Source organism: Pelophylax lessonae, assembly GCF_965119305.1.
Source record: "Pelophylax lessonae genome assembly, chromosome: 2".
Taxonomy (NCBI): Eukaryota; Metazoa; Chordata; class Amphibia; order Anura; family Ranidae; genus Pelophylax; species Pelophylax lessonae.
The window spans coordinates 144,902,192-144,921,292 of NC_138769.1; the positions used below are offsets into that span (position 1 = coordinate 144,902,192).

The following is a 19,101-nucleotide window of genomic DNA, read 5'->3' on the forward strand; positions in this document are numbered from 1 at the left end:
GTTAAACTGAAAAACAAAATATTTAATCTTTGTGAACTAAAATAGAATTTGCATAATAATTTGGAACAGGGTGTATATCAGAGAGGCCAGGGGAACAGAGGGATGCCCAAGGGTACGACTATTCCTGGGAGGGGGCCCACGTCCGCCCCTGAGACCGCCAGAGAGTTTGGGGGACAGCTTTACTCACCATACCACTGTATTAGGTGAGCACCACTCCGGACAGACTACCTCCCACCCAGGATGGGGGTGCTGTCAGCCAGGGGGTACTCAGACTCAGGGTGTTCCGGACGATCGCATCCCATCGAGACGGTCCACTCGCAGGCTCACCACCTTCCATCTGGGCTTTGGTGTGGCAAGGCCTAGTGCTGGACTATAACCTGCTCATGCACACTGGTCAGGCTGGGAGACCTTAAGGATCTAGATTATCCAGTCTTAAACCCAGCCGGCTGTTGCTTGTAGTTCTCCAGGAACTCTAACTAGTCAATAAAAAATTACATAAAAGTTTCCCTATTAAATAGATAAGACCGAAGTCCCAGCAGGGAAGTAGGTCCTACTCCTAAACTAGGTGGAAACAAACTGGGGGCTGTAGCAGAGGGTGTTGGATTATGCCTGCAGGGACAGCCCCATAGGCGTAGTAAAGCTTTTTCCTGCATAGTGTCCTAATCCTGAAGGGAGGAGCATAACCCAAAAGGTCAAGAAGATACGGAGCTGCGTCTGTCAATGAACAATAGAGAAAAGTTTGTTTTATTAGCATAGAAAGAGGCTGTCAACTACAAAACTATAACAATCTCGAAAATAGTTAGCCTAAATCTAATACAAAACAGTACGCTACCAAACAAAAAAAAAAATGCAGGTACAGTTAAATGGTTTTGTTTCGTATGTGTAAAAAAAAAAAAAAAAAAAAAAAGCTCATTCTTGGTTGCAATTAACAAACCTCAATTTACCCTCAGGAGTATCTACTGGAACCAGAAAGAGATAGGGCTTGGCCTGAGAATTCTTACAGGTAGAAGGAACACCTTATGCTACTTTCAAGCTAGCCCAGAAACCCCATAACCTGTCTGTTACAGTAGGCCAAAGTTACCAGAATTCAAAATTAGTATATACAGAGAAAAAAAAAACAGACATCTAGTTTTATATGCATTTAATAGTTTACCAATTGGTACAATAAGATTTTCTTTAATATGCAGAAAAACGAATAAATTTTGTTTTACACAGTCTGAGAGCAACAAATCTTACTGTAAAACACAGAGCAGTATTATATACATTCCTTTACTGATTTTTATAATCGTCCTTTGTGTCACTTTCTTCTCTGTTCACGCTTACAGTCTAAAAAGAAAAAAAAAATTCCTCCAAAATAAAACCTTTCCGTTTTTCTTACGAAAATGGACACTTTCTGTCATGTCCGTGTCAAGGGTCTACTAGACTGAAGAAACGGTTCTTCGAGAAAGGTGAGGAATGAGTGTGTGTGGGGAAAAGGGGGGGGGGGGGGGGGGGCGGGGTGACAATGTCAGCCTGGAGAACAAAGTAGCCACTTACATGATAGTGTGGAACAGCTAAAAAGAGTTGTTTAAAGAAGTTTCAGTTGTGACTTGTAAATCCAAAACTTGGATTCAATGAGGAAAAATGTCTCAGAATTTACATTCACCACAAGTTTACATCTGTTTAAGTATTAATTTATTAACTAGAGCTACTATTTTGACAGATCTTGTAAGTGCCTGTTAACACACACACAAATATATATATATATATATATATATATATATACATTGTTTTCCATATGACCAGGATTATCAAGTCACCACTGAACAATAAAATAAAATGGCATGTTTAAACATCCCATATTGAGGGCACTGGCAGATTGCAAGATAGAGTTCAATCACCAGAGGGTTTCACATAAAGCAGAGAAGAGGCAATCAGGGATAAGCAGGGTCTGACAATAATAGAATGGGCTTTGTGGGTCTAGAGTCAGTTTTTGAATCTACAGTGCTCCACGGCCCTGGACAATTTGCTAGTAACTAGTTACTGTTTGATTAGTGCCTGGGCACGTCATTGGTCACACCACACAAAAGCAGGACGGCTTAATCTTCTAAAGTGCAAGATGCTAAACAGACAGCAACAGTTTTTCACTTAACCACCCCACATTTCTGGTTATTTATGTTAGAGCGACACATTTGCACTTTTCAAGCTAAACTGAAGTATAGGCAACAGAACTGTCCATCGAACAAGGAGGCAAAACTTTGTGAATGTTGCCTGTTGCTGACTTGCACGGCCATGGGCATCTTCAAAGTGGTCACTGTAGAGGCACCAACAGCACAAGTTCAGCGTTGCTGCAAGATAAGTGATACACTGCTCCAAAGTATGTGGAGTCCTTTTCTGTTCCACAGAAGTGTATAGTGCAAACGCAATTTTTACTAATAAAAAGGTGTCAATGCTTTATCCAGCTATGCTGGGCTAAATTTCAAGTTTGAGTTATAATGCCTGTTATTCTGACACCCATTCTTTCCCACGGCGCTATTTGGCTAATGAAGGCCTTTTGTTGCCGAGGTTGGTCTCCATTCTCCAGTTATGATTTGCTGTTTGTAGGACAAAATATTTAATTAACCACAGGGAGCAGAGAACAAAGACTTCTAAGTGACCCCAAAAAGCAACAATGCATGTAGTGACTACAGCTATGACATGGAACTTCCTTTTGGTTTTAAATTGCTAAAAGGCATTTCAGCGAGCTAAAGCCTTTGACTAGGCCTCTGCAGTATGTCTGAAGAGACAGCATCACTACAAAGCAGATCAATAATGCTTCAACATACTATACAAAATGTGTCAATGTACAAGTAAAGAGGCAATAAGGCACACTCACAATTGCCCAATCACTGAGAGTTCACATGACAGCTGACCGTACACTGAACATCAGCCAAGGAGTCCATTACATAGTATGCACACCGCTGACAATTTAATGGAATCTAGACCACGGGATCCTTCAAGTACATGTCTAAAAAAGGTAGATGAGAGCGATCTGGGAAAGGACAAAACTTGAAAACAAGAAAAACAAAAATGAAAAAAAATAAACATTTGTTATACAAAATACATTTTCTAAGAGGGCATGGGTCTGAATTCTGTAAATCAGGTGGGAAGAGCAGACGTAGAATTTTAGCTACAAAACATGCTGGACAAACCATAAAATGTGAAAGAGCTCTTTGCGTTTGGGAGCAAATGGTTACTGATGTTTCAAAATAAAATTGCCTTTTATATTCAAAAATCGTGTAGTGTGACTTTTTTTATTTTTTTATTTCAAACATTACTTTGCTGGATACAACAGGCCAAACACTAAACTTAAAAGCCTTTGTGCAGTTTTGGTTGTAATAGTTAGTCAACTTACACTTGGGAGAAACGGGGGGGGGGGCGGATGATGATACATAGCAGCCTGTACAGTGAACTGGACTTAACCAAAGAAAACATTCAAATTTGTGGGCACTCATAGTAATGAAACACTTCTGTGAACTACTCCTATGCTTTTTTACGGTACTTTATGTGGGAGGGAAAAAAAAAAAAAAAAGGAAACGTCAATATGACAATGATTTTTTTTTTTTTTTTTACTATTCCACAAAAGGGAATTAATTTTTTTATTTTTTACACAAACTGCTTCGACATTTGACATGGTGACTATTGCAAGTACAAATTTTAGGCATCAGAATTATATATGCTTGATTCCAAAGGTGCTTTTTGAAAAGGAATGGTTAGATCTGGTATTAAAACAGGAAATCTAAGAGTTTCAACACAGTCCCTGCCCTAAATGTGTGGGTCAGGATTCATCCAAGCAAATCTCAAGTGTCAAAAGCAAAAGGGAAAAAAAAAAAAAAATCAGTCATCAGTGGCTGTCACACTTTAATGTCAATTTGTGCCAAAACGTTTTGAAAGAACATTTACCTGGCTGGGTTTTTTGCAGTATAATCTTTCCCAATTTTTTAAATTTGCATGGCTTTGTGCAAGCTTCGAGTGCCGACAGACCCACAACCCCCCCCCCCCCAGAAAAAAGGTCAATGTAAATATTGTGACTTCTCAGGTAACCAGTTTAAAGTCTGTGTACAAGCTGCTTAGTGGAATTTCAGTAACAAAACATACAGCCAAAGGATGCCAGAAGGCTTAGTCTGTTGCATGGACAGGTGGAAGGAACAGCTTTATCTATTCATCTCCACCTTATTTGTAATGTGTTCACTGGTGCTGTCTCATTGGAAAGGAACAAATGTTACAAAGGATGGCTAAAAAAAAAAAAATAGAGAACTAATGTGCAGAAGGTCCACATCTGCAACATTTCCATTGAGCAGAGGCTTTGATTGGTTTCAGGATTAGTGCAAAGCATTTTTACAACTTCACAAAATGTGCCTGTTTTTACTAACAGAAACAGATGATTAACCAAATCCATTGATGGGTTAGCGCTTCCGTCCCCCAAGAATGTGCCTAAGAAAAATTGATTTCATGAGTGCCATAGCAATTAAACAAATTAGTCAGCTTAGTAAAAAATTAAATTTGACAGGCTGCTACAGGTTACTCAACACTACACTTATTGTACTTTGCGAAGCCTATATGAGGATGTAGTTACCTGGTCTTTAAGGAGTGGTCAAGGTCAACATCAACCTTTATGCATTAAAAATAGCTTACCAAATAATCCTTAGTATAGTTACAATTTACAATTAAGCATAAAGCTAATACTTCCCCAAATTGGTGTCTTAAGTAGCACTGACAGCTGCTGCAGAAATAGCAAGCAACCAGTAAGATTTTCATATGCTGCCTTGTTCTAGATTAGCTAACCATATAAACCTGTGTCTGGTGTAATAAAAAATTCCTGTGTGTGTGGCTTTCCAACTATAGCACTGTTTGGTAACGGCTATATGGGCAGGTCAAAATATTCTAGTTGAGAAATGTTTATAGGGCAGCTTTAATTATTTGCTTTAGATGAAGGCATGACGGCAGCTAATCCTGAGGCACAAAATGGTGGATTGACAGAATAAATAAAAAAAAAAAAAGAGGAAAGACAGCACATGGTTTTAAACATGCAGGTTTTCGTAATTCGAAGCAAAACAAACTGACAAGTTTGTTGCATATTTTCTTTTTTCCTTTTACACTGATGAAAAGTCTTTGGTTGCCATCCAACAATCACCTCCTTAAAGGCCATCAAGCATGTAATGCCTTGTACGTACCCTGCAGTGGCGATTCTTAGACACGAAGCAAACATCCAGATTTGTATGGACAAAAATAAATTATATAAAAAAAAAAAAAAACACAAGAAGGGACACACATATGCTGCGGGGGAAGTTTAATACCTGCAACAAAGTATTTAGTGCCATATTTTGCAGTAAGTTTACATACATAAAAGACAAGTGCTACTGCTACACAAACCTCTGACTCTGTGGACACTCCAACACGAAGTGTATATTTTCATTTTTAAGCTCACTAAAATATTGTAGTAGATCCACATTACTTTTCAAAAAGCCCCACATAAATGTGCTTCTGAAGTGAGCCCACTGATCCAGGAAACCACAACCGAAGACAAACAGCGACAGGCATGATTCTGCGGGACACCCCAGAAATACCTAGTTCTTGCCTGTTAGGTCTGATGTGACCAATGCCTGCCCATGTTCTTAAACCTATGGTACTTCTAGACAACGTATGTAAATTTACAGTATACAATTTGGATTCACCATGCATGAATACTTTTTGTGTAACATTTAATAAGCTCAATCTACATCCAGAATAATTTACATGAAAGGACAATAGGTATTTAACAGATGGGTAACCATGGTATCTGAGTGCATCCAGAGGAGAGGGAAGAGGCAATGGGAACCAAGGTGAGTTCAAATCAACGGCACTCCCACACTTTTACTGTTTGATCTACGCTTCCAGTGACCACGTAAGGTGCAGTCTTGTGGAAATCTAGAAGAGACACCAAAGAATTTATCAGCTTACACTCTGCATACAACATTCAAATTCAATCTTCACACAAAAGGTTTACAGTAAATTATCTGAAATTGCTTACAAGTTTACTGCTGTATGGATATTATGTAACTAGCAAATATTCTAGATTGGCATTAAAAGAGAAGTACAGGGGTACATTTTTTGTTGCATTATATGAATCCTGGTGAGCTGCTACTCTGGAAAAACGATTCTCTGCACTCAGAAATGTACACTCTTTCTTGTAAAATCAAATAAAATAACTGTTGGAGAGGCTAAGGTCTGTCATGCAATGTCACCCCGACCATGAAGTCTGGATCCACCCCCTTCTTCCTCTTCTGCATGACCGACATAGGCACCTGGCTGTCTGCTCGCTTCTGAGACAACAGTGCTTTAGCTCTTCGCATACTAGCTCATTATGTATTACTTACCTTAGAACGGACCCCCGGACACCGCTGCGGGCGCTGCCATGATCCCTCATCGTCTCTTCCGGCGCTGTGATTGGCTGGAGCTACGATGACGTCACTCCCGCGCATGCGCTGGAGTGATTTTCTGGCAAGCTCCCGGCAAGGAAAACTGAAGGTCCCCCCGGACCTTCAGAGCGCATGCACCGCTCGCGTGAGCGGCTGCATGCACTGCAAATATCTCCTAAACCGTGCCGGTTTAGGAGATATTAATTGTACCTACAGGTAAGCCTTATTATAGGCTTACCTGTAGTTAAAGTGTCAAAAAGCGGGATACTACTGCTTTACGAACTCTTTTCTTGTACACTAAAGTCTCCTGGAGTTGTAATTCCCACAGCTCAGCATACGGTTTGTATGCCTCCGTTTCTTGTTAACTTGTGTGAGGTTATGGACACAGAGAGGCACATGAGAGCATGCAGCTTGTGGCGCTGTGGGAAAAGCACAGTTACAGCTGAAGGAGGGGGCAGATAACTGCAGATGTAACCATCCACTCAAAACTTTCAAACCTGAGGAGGACCGTTGCTCAGCCCTAACCAGACTTGGAAAGGGGATACAGCAAAAACGGAGCAACAGAGAAAGAAAAGCTATTCTGTGGTGAGGATAGTTAATGCTATTTGTGCTATCCCATACTTCTCCTTTAAACGGATTGTAAAGTTGTTTCACTGAAGGACTGTACTTCAAGTACTTAATTGAGGCTGGGGGGCTTGGGGGTTGAGTCTGATCCGAGGCATGATTCACAGATCATGTTACAAGCAGTGTAATCAATGATAGGAGGGTCATGTCTCCATTGCACAATTTACTACTGTTCTGCAGGAAGATCCAAAGCGGTCAACCACTGCAGCACCAGACGTTCAGAGACCTGAAGAGGACAGGCATCCCTGCAGTGAGGATTTCTCCAGGATCCAGCTGCCTGCACAATGTGGGACATTCTTCATTACAGGTAAGTGATATGACTAAAGCTGTAGGTTTTTATTTTTATAATTTAAACTTCAGCTTTAACAATAATCCACCTAGCAATAATGGAGCAACAGGCAAGGAGACCCGAATGGGAGCCTTCGGGAAGCACAAAGAAGGAATCTGATTTCCTGAAGAAGCAGAAAAACTCTAAAAAAGGTGCCCAAACTACATCAAGACAGTGGAGAGAATTTCCTTAGGATGTTTTGTAGCAGGACATTTGGAAACGAGGATAATTTTCTGTTTAAAGTGGAAGGAAGAGACCACCTCTGGTCTTTAAAAAAAAAAAGGCTCCTTACAGAATAAGTCCACTAACCCAGTCTCCTCGCAAAGGTGAAATTCACAAGACGGGAATTTCGCTGCTGGGTTCAAATGGTGCCTTGTACAGCCTGAACACCTTGACTAGAGAAGGAGAGGCTAAAACAAAATGGCTAAAGGCAGAGAATGTGCGCCTTAATTGGACTTAAAGGAGATTACTAGTTCAGACCAAAGGACAGAATACTTCCCGTCGAGTACTTTCTAGGATGAAAATCCCTCAACTCACACTAAGCAAAGCAGCCCTTTTCAGCTTCAATGGTAGACTTAACAAGACAACTTTCTAAACTTTGAAAGAACAGTGATGTCTGAATCCACAAGACTTCTGTGCTTAAGAACTATAGCTTTAACAGCCACGCCATTAGGAGTCTGCTACTGAGGAGCAGGATGAAACAATAGGCCTTGGGACAGGGGATCTGGAAGAGTCCACAGAGCATCGGCCAGGAGCTTGAATACGTTTGACTACCATGTCCTTCTGGGTCAATTTATGTGCAGTGAGGATCAATGTAATGTCATCTTTATCCTGTGATGTAAATGGAGAATTTGGAGGAGCAGAAAAGGTGTACATCAGGTTAAACTGACCCAGCATCAGAGCATCTGTAAAAGCCCAAGGGTTCCTGGACCCATCGACAAAACTGTACAGCTTATTATAAAATCTGGATGCCAGGAGGTCCACATCAGATGTGCCCCACCTGCACCAACTGGCTTTAAAGACCTCCAGATCCCCCGGGTCCAGGTGCTGACAACTGAGAAAGTCTGCCTGCCAATTTTCCACACCTTGGATGCAGACAGGGCTGGAAAAAACTGAATTTTTGTAAAATCTTACCGTAAAATTCCTCTCTCTGAGTCCTCCGACAGTCGCCGCCACCTCTAAGTCATCACTATTGGGTATTGACTTCCGCTCCACAGGAGTAGCTAGGCATAAGACTTAGCCAAAAAAACAAAGCATTTAGCATAGACACACCCATGGGGGCTGTCCCACTGGTCAATACCCCCCTGCAGTGATCCTTCCCAACTCAGTTTGGTAGAATAGCAGTAGGTGTACAAGAAAAAAAACCCAAAAGATGGGTGGGGGCGGCGACTGTCGGAGGACTCAGAGAAAGGAATTTTACGGTAAGATTTTACAAAAATTCCGTTTTCTCTTACGTCCTCCGACAGTCGCCACCGCCTCTAAGTCATCACTGTTGGGATGTCCCAAAGCAGTATAGACATGAGGGGTGGGAGACGCAACCGTAGAAAAGGCAACGCAGTACCCACATCAGAGAAAGGAACCTTACATGCACAGTAAGAGAACCTGCTAGGCAACAGAAAACACTGCTCAACAGGAGCAACAGCCAAGGAAAGCAACCACCAACAGCCAGGGACCCATAAAAAAACAAGGGTCCTTCATGGCACTGCCGCACTGAGAACCTTGCGGCCAAAGGAGGCATCAGCTGACGCCATCTACTTTGTAGAATTTGGAAAAAGTGTGCACTGACGACCAAGTCCCAGCCTTGCACACCTGGGCCACTGAGGCCCGATGCCAATAGGCCCAGGACGCACTCACAGATCTGGTAGAGTGCGCCTTAACAGGGAAGGGTGGAACCTGTTCCTTCAAAGCATAAGCCTGTTCAATGGTCTGCCTGATCCATTTGGCAATAGTCGCTGCAGACGCAGCCATGCCCTTCCGAGGTCCCTCAGGAAGGACAAAGAGGGAATCCGTCTTCCGAAAGGATTCTGTAGACTACAGATAAACCCTGATCGCCCTGACATCCAAGGAATGCAGAGCAACCTCCTTAGGATGCTTAGGCTTCGTACAAAGCGAAGGCAGGACAATGTCCTCATTAATGTGGAACTCAATGTCCTCACCTCAGGAAGGAAGGAGGGATGCGGACGCAAAACCACCTTATCCCTGTGAATCACCAAGTACGGAGAATGGCAAGACAACGCCGCCAGTTCCGATACCCTGCGAGCCGAAGTGATCGCCACCAAAAAGGCAACCTTCTTAGACAGCAGAGGTAACGATATCTCCCGTATATTTTCAAAGGGAGCACGCTGTAACACGGACAGAACCAAGTTCAAGTCCCATGGAGGTAAGGGCTCCTTCCTGGGAGCCAAATGTTGCACACCTTGAATGAAGGTGCGAACAAGGGAATGAGACGCCACAGGGCGTTGGAAAAGAATAGCCAGTGCGGACACCTGCCCTTTTATCGTGGCCAGCGCCAGGCGCTGGTCAACCCCAGACTGGAGGAAGGCCAACACTCTCGACACCGAGTACGAGCGAGGGGAGAACCCCCTGGACTCACACCAGGCGAAATAGGCCTTCCAGGTACGGTAATCGATTTTACCAGAGGAGGTCTTCCTAGCCTTGACAAGGGTAGGGATGACCTCAGGGGAGAGACCCCTGTCCCTCAGGACCTGGATCTCAACAGCCAGGTCGTTAAAGCCAGCGACTATAAAGCAGGATGGAAGATCGGACCCTGAGACAGGAGATCTTTCCGCATTGGCAGCCGCCACGGAGGCGCCACTGCCAGGTGAACAACGTCGGCGTACCAGGACCGGTGTGGCCAGTCCGGCGCCACCGGAATCACCAGGTGCAGATCCGAGGCTAACCTGCGGAGGAACCTGGATAGCAACTGAATCGGAGGAAAGGCATATATCAGACGATACTGATGCCAAGGGGCCACCAACGCATCCGCCAGAGGATCGCGCGTTCTTGCCACGAACCTTTCCACCTTTTGGTTTAACCGAGATGCAAACAGATCCATGTCCGGGGATCCCCACTTCGCACACAGCATTTGGAAGACCTCCGGGTGCAGGGACCATTCCCCCTGGTCCAGGGTCTGGCAGCTCAGATAGTCGGCCTGCCAGTTCTACACACCCGGAATGTGAACTGCTGAAATTGCCGGGACATGAGTCTCGGCCCAAGACAGAATGTCGGTCACTCCCGGGCCGCCCGGGCCCTCCTGGTGCCCCCTTGGTGGTTGATGTAAGTCACCGCGGTAGCATTGTCCGTCTGTACCCGAACAGGACGTCCCCGAAGTCGGTCCGACCACTGGAAGAGACAGTTTTATCGCTCGCAATTCCAGCACATTTATCGGGAGTGAGGACTCCTCCTCCGACCAAGTGCCCTGGGCAGACAGGTTGCCCAGGACTCCACCCCAGCCCGACAGGCTGGCATCCGTGGTAATCATCGTCCACAACAACGGACGGAAGGACTTGCCTTCCGACACAGTCGGGGACTGGAGCCACCACAGAAGAGCCAATCTGGTCTGATGACTCAATGAGACAACCAGATCCAGGGACTGAGGCAGTCTGTCCCACCTGGCCAGGATCTCCGCCTGGAGAGCCCGCGTGTGAAATTGAGCAAAGGGTATCGCCTCGAAGGCTGAAACCATCAACCCCAGGCCCCGCATACAGGTCCTGAGTGACAAGGACGGATTGTCCCTGAGGGACCTGATCTCGTCCTGCAAGGTCCGGAGCTTGTCCTCCGGCAAGAACACCTTTGCCTGAGCAGAGTCCAGAATCATTCCCAGATAGGGAAGACGAACCGATGGAGACAATGTCGATTTCTGAACGTTGATGGTCCATCCGAACTCCTGTAGCGTCTGCACCGTGGTGGACAGATCGCGCACTCGATCTCAGAAGGAGATCGTCCAGGTACCCCAAGACCGCAATGCCCTTAACCGGCGCCAGCACTTTGGTAAAGACCCTTGGAGCTGAAGCGAGACCGAAAGGTAACGCCAAACTGATAGTGGTCCTCTGCGATAGCAAACCGAAGGTACCGCTGATGACCCTCGAAAATGGGGACATGCAGGTACGCATCTTTTAGATCTATCGAGGCCAGGAATTCCCCTGGACTCAGGGAGGCCACCACCGAGAGGAGAGACTCCATAGGGAACTTGCGAATGCGCACAAAGCGGTTCAGCGCTTTTAGGTCCAGAATAGGACGTACTTTGCCCTCCTTCCTGGGCACAGTGAACAGATTGTAATAAAATCCCTGAAACCTGTCCCGATGAGGCACCGGGACAATCACCCCCTGAGCAAGAAGGTCCTGCACCGCTTGGTGAAGGTCCTGCAGACGCCCAGGAGGCAAATGAAGATTTGAGGGAAAGAATCTGTCTGCTGGCCGGGAAAGGAATTTGATCTTGTACCCCGATCAAATGATTTCCTGAACCCACCTGTCCGAAATCCAGAGCCAAGGTTGGAGGAAACCGTGCAAACGTCCCCCCACCCCTGAAACGGGTGAGGGCGCCCCTTCATGCAGAGGCGGACTGACCCGCCGAGCCGGCATTGCCTGACTTCTGCTTGCCCGCCCAGGGCTTCTTCTGGCTGCCCTGGGCCTTGAAGGGCTTGCCCTTGGATTGGTTCCGAAAGGCACGAAAGGACCCCCGAGTGGATCTAGTTGCAGAACCCTGCTTGCCACGACAGGACTTGTTCTTCGGGTTCTGGGGCAGCAAAGTGCTCTTGTCCCCTGTGACGCCTTTCACCAGGGTATCCAACGCCTCGCCAAAAAGGCGAGAACCAGCATAGGGAAAATCAGCAACTGTTTTCCGCAAGGACTGATCAGCCGACCAGCTCTTCAGCCATATCAGTCGCCGGTTAAGTACCGAGACACTAGAGAGGCGTGCTACTAAAGGGGCCTCATTTAAGGCCGCATCACACAGATACATGATTCCTTGGTGGATTTGATCCACCATATCCAGCCGGGCAGGCGGAACAGCATCAGACATGAGGTTGCTCCTAAGCACCTTAGTCCGATCAACCACCGCCTGAGCCACCAAAATGGACGCGAAAATGGGTCTGAGCAACGAGCCCGCCACCGTATAGGAATGGCGGGCTAGAGACTCCAACCGCCGGTCCGTGGGATCCTGAAAAACTGGGGTATCCTCAGAAGGAACCAAGGTAGCCTTGATCCACCTGTGGAGGCACACACCATCGTGATTCCGTAGCCGGTGCAAAGGGATAAAGCAACTTGAACCGACTAGGTACCAGGAATGGACGTTTTAAAGTGCGCCACATTTCATTAACAGTGTAATGAAACTCAGTGGGGCAGGGAAAAACCTGCGCCAACTTGCGGATCCTGTGTGTCCCAAAGGAGGACACAATGCCTGGAGAACTGGGCTCATCCTCCAAATGTAGTGTTTCCTTAACAGAAACTATCAATTCATCCATGGTCGCTCGCTCTTCAGGCGACCATGGGGAGGAGGTATCAACCCCCTCCACCTCCCCCTCAGACCCCAGCGGGTCTAAGGATGAGCGAGACCCTGAAAAGGGCACGCTCGCTGCAGCAGCCATATCACCATCTGAATCCGAAGAGAGAGACAATCTGGGCCTCTTTTTAGCAGCATGTTCAGCCATCAGCATTTCCATATTGGACACCAAGGTCGCCACTACAGCGGCCAAATCAGGTCTCAGAGGGGCCATAGGAGAACTGGGGTCCCCCACCAGAGCTGGGGGGAATTTGCTGTCCTGAGAATCCATTGCCAAAGATGATAAAAACAGTGCAATAAATTTGGTACTGCCCCTTTAAGACCGCTGCGGAGTGCGCAGCCCACCGCTACAGCGACAAAGACCCCCAAACAGGAGAAGAAAAAAACTGAGCCAGAAATGACAATACAGAAGGTAATTGAGAGAGATAAGCTGCAGAGCCCCGCAGAGTGTTACCACCGATGTCCTGCTTCAGAGGAAAAGGAAGTGCTGTCAGAGTAGGCTGAACTATAAGCTGCATGACTCAGGGAAAATGGCTGCCCCATAGGACTGAATGGAAGGCTCCGGCAAAATGGCCACCGAACATGCGGTCGGAACGATCGTTATGCCACCGCAAAATGGCGGCGGATGGCGCCAAAACAGCATGTAGTATTGCCCATAGTGAAGCCAAACATGCCTGCCCATACCTAAAATGGCGGACCGCACGGTTTTACCCCGCTGCGGCCGCCACACACACAGTCTGCACCCCCAACAAGCACCGAAGTGACACAGGGAAGGGGACCCCCAAAAACATAGCACCGCAGAGCATGCACAAGCGATCCCCGCAGGGACCGCAGCAGGGAGTCACACAGGCACAGACATGGGGAACACAGCAACACAGGACTGCCACCCCAGACAGAGGCCCCACACAGAAGTACTTACCTGTACCAGATGGCGTGGGGAGCCTTGCAGAACAGAAAGCCGCTGTCCTCATCTGACAGGGAGTGCCGTTAGCCAGGGACATGACACTGCAGCATCGCAGATGTGTCCAGTGAGGTAGCCACCTCACGGCTGCATCCCTGCTGCGAGCAGGGATGGGTCGCTCATAGTGCCAGGACGAACCACGGCTGAACGTTCGATGGCGGGCTGGGGGTCCATCTGACCCTCTGCCCTGGAGAACCAGGGCGGTCAGTCCGAATCCCAGCACCGCATGATCCATCTTCTTCAGAAGAGTCGACTAAAAGCTGACAAAATAAACAGCTAGTAAAGTAAGAAAAAACTGACATTTTCAAAGAAAATCAAATAAAAGATTAGTTATGATTCCCTGTGCTGGGGCTACAGCTTCAGCCTAACTACTCCTGACGCTAGGCAGAAAGAAACTGAGTTGGGAGTGGTCACTACAGAGGGTATTGACCATATGGGACAGCCCCCATGGGTGTGTATATGCAAATGCCTTTGTTCTTTTGACTAAGTCTTTATGACTAGCTACTCCTGCGGAGCGGAAGTCAATACCCCGCGGAGCGGAAGTCAATACCCAACAGTGATGACTTGGAGGCGGCGGCGACTGTCGGAGGACGTAAGAGAAAAAGCTTGACTACGCCTATGGGCAGTCCCAGGGGGTATACGCCCACTCTCAGCTATAGGAACTTTTTTTGTTACAAGCGGTGTCAGAAGAAAGCCAACTCCACAGAGGAGTGGGTGATGTGTCTCACTGAACATCAGAGAAATGGATTTTACGGTAGGTGAAAGATCCCATTTTCTCTTTCATTCATTGATGGACACTGCCCTGGATTCTTAACCATTGGGAAGTCCCAAAGAAGTATTAAACATGAGGGGTGGGGGAAAAAAAAAAAAAAAGCAGAAAACAAATTCCCAAGGCTAACCATAGCCAACCAGGTAACATGGAGCTCAACCATAAACTGGAGCTCACCTTGGGAAAAAAAAAAATACCCTCAAAAAGGACCAGGTCCTTCAAGCAGCAGCCAGCAAAACCTTGTGGCCAAAAGAAGCATTCGCAAGTGACAACATATCCACTTTATAAAAATTTTGTAAAAGTGTGCACCAATGACCAGGTGGCTTCCTTGCAAATGTGCATCACTGACGCTTTATGACAGAAGCTCAGGAGACACTAAGCGCCCTAGTAGAGTGCTCCTTGACAGGGAAAGGAGGAACCTGACCTCTGATGCAAGAGGTCTGAACCACCGTCTGGAAATGGTCGCAGAAGAAGCGGGCAACGCTTCGTGAGGTCCGTCCGTAAGCATAAATAGAGTGTCGGACTTCCTAAAAGACTCCGTAGCTGCCAGATACACCCTAATTTCCCGGGACCACATCCAAGGTATACAAGGCAATTTCCTTTGGATGTTTTGCCTGAGATAAAGGGAAGGCAACACAATGTCTTCAAATGACAGTCAGAGACCAACTTAGGAAGGAATGATGGACAGGGGCGAAGCACCACCTTTTTCTTGTGAATCACCAATCAGGTGGACAGGATAACGCCGCCAGTTTCGACACCCCTGCACACAGGGGTGATAGCCACCAAAAAAGGCCACCTTCTGAGGGAGCACAAGCAGTGAAACCTTACTAATCTTTTCAAAGGGAGGCTTCTGTAGAGCTGAAAGAACCACATTAAGATCCCAGGGACGCAATGGAGCCAGCACTGAAGGAACCAAAAAAGGTACGCACCAGGGAGTGTGAGGCCAAAGGTCATTGGAAAAAGAACACCAAAGCTGATACCTCGCCCTTGATGGTACTTAAGGCCAATTTCTGTTCAACCACCCGTTGAAGGAAGGTTAAGCTCCGATCCATTGAGAAGGAGTGAGGATGAACCCCAAGAGACACTCACCATGCAATGTATGTCTTCCACGTATGCTGGTAGATCTTCCTAGAAGTAGATTTCCTAGCTTTCAACAGAGCAGGAATCACCATCTCAGACAAAACTTCATTCTTCAGCACATGGCGTTCAACAGCCAAGCCGTCAAAGTCAGCGACTGTAAAGCAGTATGGAAGACCGGTCCTTGGGACAGCAGATCCTCCCTGGGAGGAAGTCCCTAAGGAGCATCGGCGACTAGTCTTACCCAATCGGCATACCAAGACCGGCGAGGTCAGTCTAGACGGAATCCTTTCTGCTTTGATACGGCGCATGAGTCGTTGTAGAAATTTGAGGTCTGGAACGAAATTGGTAAGCCCACCTTAGAATGCCAGCTACTTACCAAGCCACCAGTATACTACTTGTGCCCCCATGGCGATTGACAGACCACGGCTGTGGCATTGTCCAAATTAATTTGTACCGGACACCCCTGAAGCTGAATTGTCCAATGAGCCAGACAAAGGCTGATCGCTCAGATTTTCAGGACATTAATCCGCAGTCTGGACTCTGCCAGAGCACATATGTGCTGAGGATGCCTTCCCACCCGGACAGGCTGGCATCCATGGTGACAACTGTCCAGTACAGGGGGAGAGATGATTTTCCCTGTTGAAGTGCCAGAGAACGAAGCCACCACTAGAGACTGTGGATCCTTGTCCCATTTCACCAGAATCGCTTTAGCTGAGATCTTCCTCTGGCCCAGCACCTGCATGCAAGCCCAGAGGGATGATCATCTGCTGAACAGAAGCTAAATTGCCTCCTGCAATGTCTGGAGTTTTTCCATAGAAAGAAACACGTTGGTTGAATCCAGAGTCAGACCCAGATAGTCCAGTTTTGGTGGACAGAACCAAAGCAGACTCCTGAAGGTTCAGAATCCAACTAAACTCCCTCAGAGTTCGAAGAGCAATCTCCAATTGCCCATTGGAGCAGTCGGAGACTAGACTTGCAAAAGATCATGCAGGTAACCCAGTACCGCGATCCCCAGCTGACAAACAATGCCAGCACCGGGGCCAACACTTTTGTGAAGACCCGAGGAGCGGAAGAGAGACCAAAAGGTCCACGCCACAAACCGATAATGCGCCTCGCCTACGGCCAAACGGAGGAAGCGTTGGTGACCGGCACATATTAGAATGTGAAGGTAGGCGTCCTTGATGTCGATAGAAGTGAGAAGAAATCCCTGACGTAGGGACGCCAGTACCATGTGAATGGACTCCACATGGAAATTCTGCACTCGCACAAGCAGTTTAGCGCCTTGAGGTCCAAAATTGGACGTACCTTGCCTTCCTTTCTGGAAACTGTAAAGAGGTTGGAGTAAAAACCCCTGAAAATGTTCCGAAATCGGAACAGGAACAATTACCCCTTGAAGGAACAAGTCTTGCACTACCCCAAAGAGACCAGTAAGTGATCTAGAAACAAGTGCAGGTTGAAAGGGAAGAACCTTGTCGGAGGATAAGAATGAACTCGATCTAGTAGCCTGACCGAATAACTTCATGGACCCACTAGTCCTCTGCCAGGGAGATGCATGGATCCGGAAACCAGCAAAGAAGTCCCCCCAACCCAGATATGGGTGAGGGCACCCTTTCATGCAGAGGCAGCCTTGTCCGCAGGTCTGGAAGAGCCCACTAGTAGCTTGCCAGACGAGGTCCTCTTGGAACCACCGGTAGAGGCTCTGACTTTTGATCCCTGGTCTTGAAACCCTGAGGGACAAAAAAACTCTTATGAACCGAGGAGAATGACCCACGTCTACGATAGGGCTACTTGCCCTTTGTAGCCTGCGGAAGAAGAGTATTCTTCCTCCCCTGGGAGACCCTTAACAGTGTCATCCAAGGAAGCTCCAAACAGGCAATCTCCTACAAGGGGAGATCAGATAAGGCTTAGAAGTCTGGTCCACAGACCAGTATTTCAGCCAGATAATACGTCGTGGGCCACTGCTAATACAGATAGCCCAAAAATCAAAAGAGCTGCTTTTAAGGAGGCATCACAGACACTGTAGTCCCTGAACCAACTGATCAGCCAGCTCGCGCAACACAGGGGGAATCGGTTTAGTCTTCAGGTCCCGGCGTAAAAGTTTAGCCCACTCAGTCAGACCTTGCTACACCAGGGCAATAGAAAATACCGGCCTAAGTGCCGACCAGCCACAGCAAACATAGGGCAGACCAGAGCCTCCACTCTCCTATCAGCAGGATATTTAAAGGCCGGGGACTCCTCAACCAGAATGAAGGTAGCTTTATTTAATCTGGAAACCGACGAGTCCACTACAGGTGGGACCATCCACCTTTAACGCAGTTAATTCTAAAGGAATAAATACCCAAAAATCAGTGCTAATCAATATGTGAAAGAATACATAAAAAGCTGTGCAAAAATTTCTAAAGGACTGGCTGAGGTCACTACTACAGTGTTTTCACTACACATACACACAAATCCAAAAAACAGTGCTGCGCCAGAAATGCTTTACATGAACAATGATAAACAAATCCAAAAGTGAATAAAAGTGACACAAGGATAAAACATCCAGAAATCATAAGCTTGTTGCGATAAACTGAATCTAAATATTAATCCACCATCCATGCAAAAAAGCAATCAAAGTGCTCAGTGCTTCTCCTCCACCTATGTGATCGAGCCGCCCACTTTACATTCTGACCCCCGTTTCACCAGTGGCTCAGAATTACCAGTTCCCCTCTGGGGACAAGTATGTTCTGGTGATGGCTGAGGCTATGCTTCCTTTGGTCAACTTCTATAAACTCTGTCCCAATCAGCAATATATCAAGGGATATAAAAAAAAAAAAAAAAAGCAGCATCTAGTGCTCCCGTTTACACTGAATGTTTATTAAAAAATACATAAAACATTTCACAAGTCAGGCACAAAAACAGTGCGGGCTGTTCGAGCATTAAAAGTGTCAATTGCAATGTCCGCGATGTGATGTTAACATGCAGGCTCTGCCCCTATACCCGTTACATCAGCCGTTGACTTCCTCGGTAGGGGCCTAGCGAGCAGAGGGGGGACAGCTACTTACCATACCAGGAACAGGGTGGGCACCACTCGCTGGCCAGACTAGGGGCACCCTCTGGATCTAGATTATCCAAGTCCGTCACCCAGTCGAGCATTTGATTGGAGATTCTCACAGGAACAAAATAACAAAGATAAGAAAAAAATTCCATTTAAAAAAAAAAAAAATTGCCAGGACCACAGATCCCAGCAAGGAACTAGGTCCTGACTAGTGGCTATAGAGCTGAGAGTGGGTGTATACACCCCCCCCTCCCCCAGGGACTGCCCATAGGCGTAGTCAAGCTTTTTCCTGCCTAGGGTCCTACTCCTGTAGGGGGCAGTATAACCCAATGGTTATGAAGAATTAGGAGCTGTGTCCGTCAATGAACGAAAGAGAAAAAAAGGAT

At 46.7% G+C, this 19,101-nt stretch overlaps 1 protein-coding gene across 1 annotated transcript in view; it reads right to left on the reverse strand.

Moving 5' to 3' along the window:
- Positions 1-5,249: 5,249 nt before the first annotated feature.
- PAFAH1B1 (platelet activating factor acetylhydrolase 1b regulatory subunit 1) overlaps positions 5,250-19,101 on the reverse strand; it is a 167,096-nt gene continuing 153,244 nt past the window's right edge. Inside the window, exon 10 of the mRNA XM_082246511.1 lies at positions 5,250-5,925. Coding sequence (XP_082102637.1) covers positions 5,852-5,925 — 74 coding nt within the window. The 3' untranslated portion in view covers positions 5,250-5,851. The remainder of the gene's footprint in view (positions 5,926-19,101) is intronic.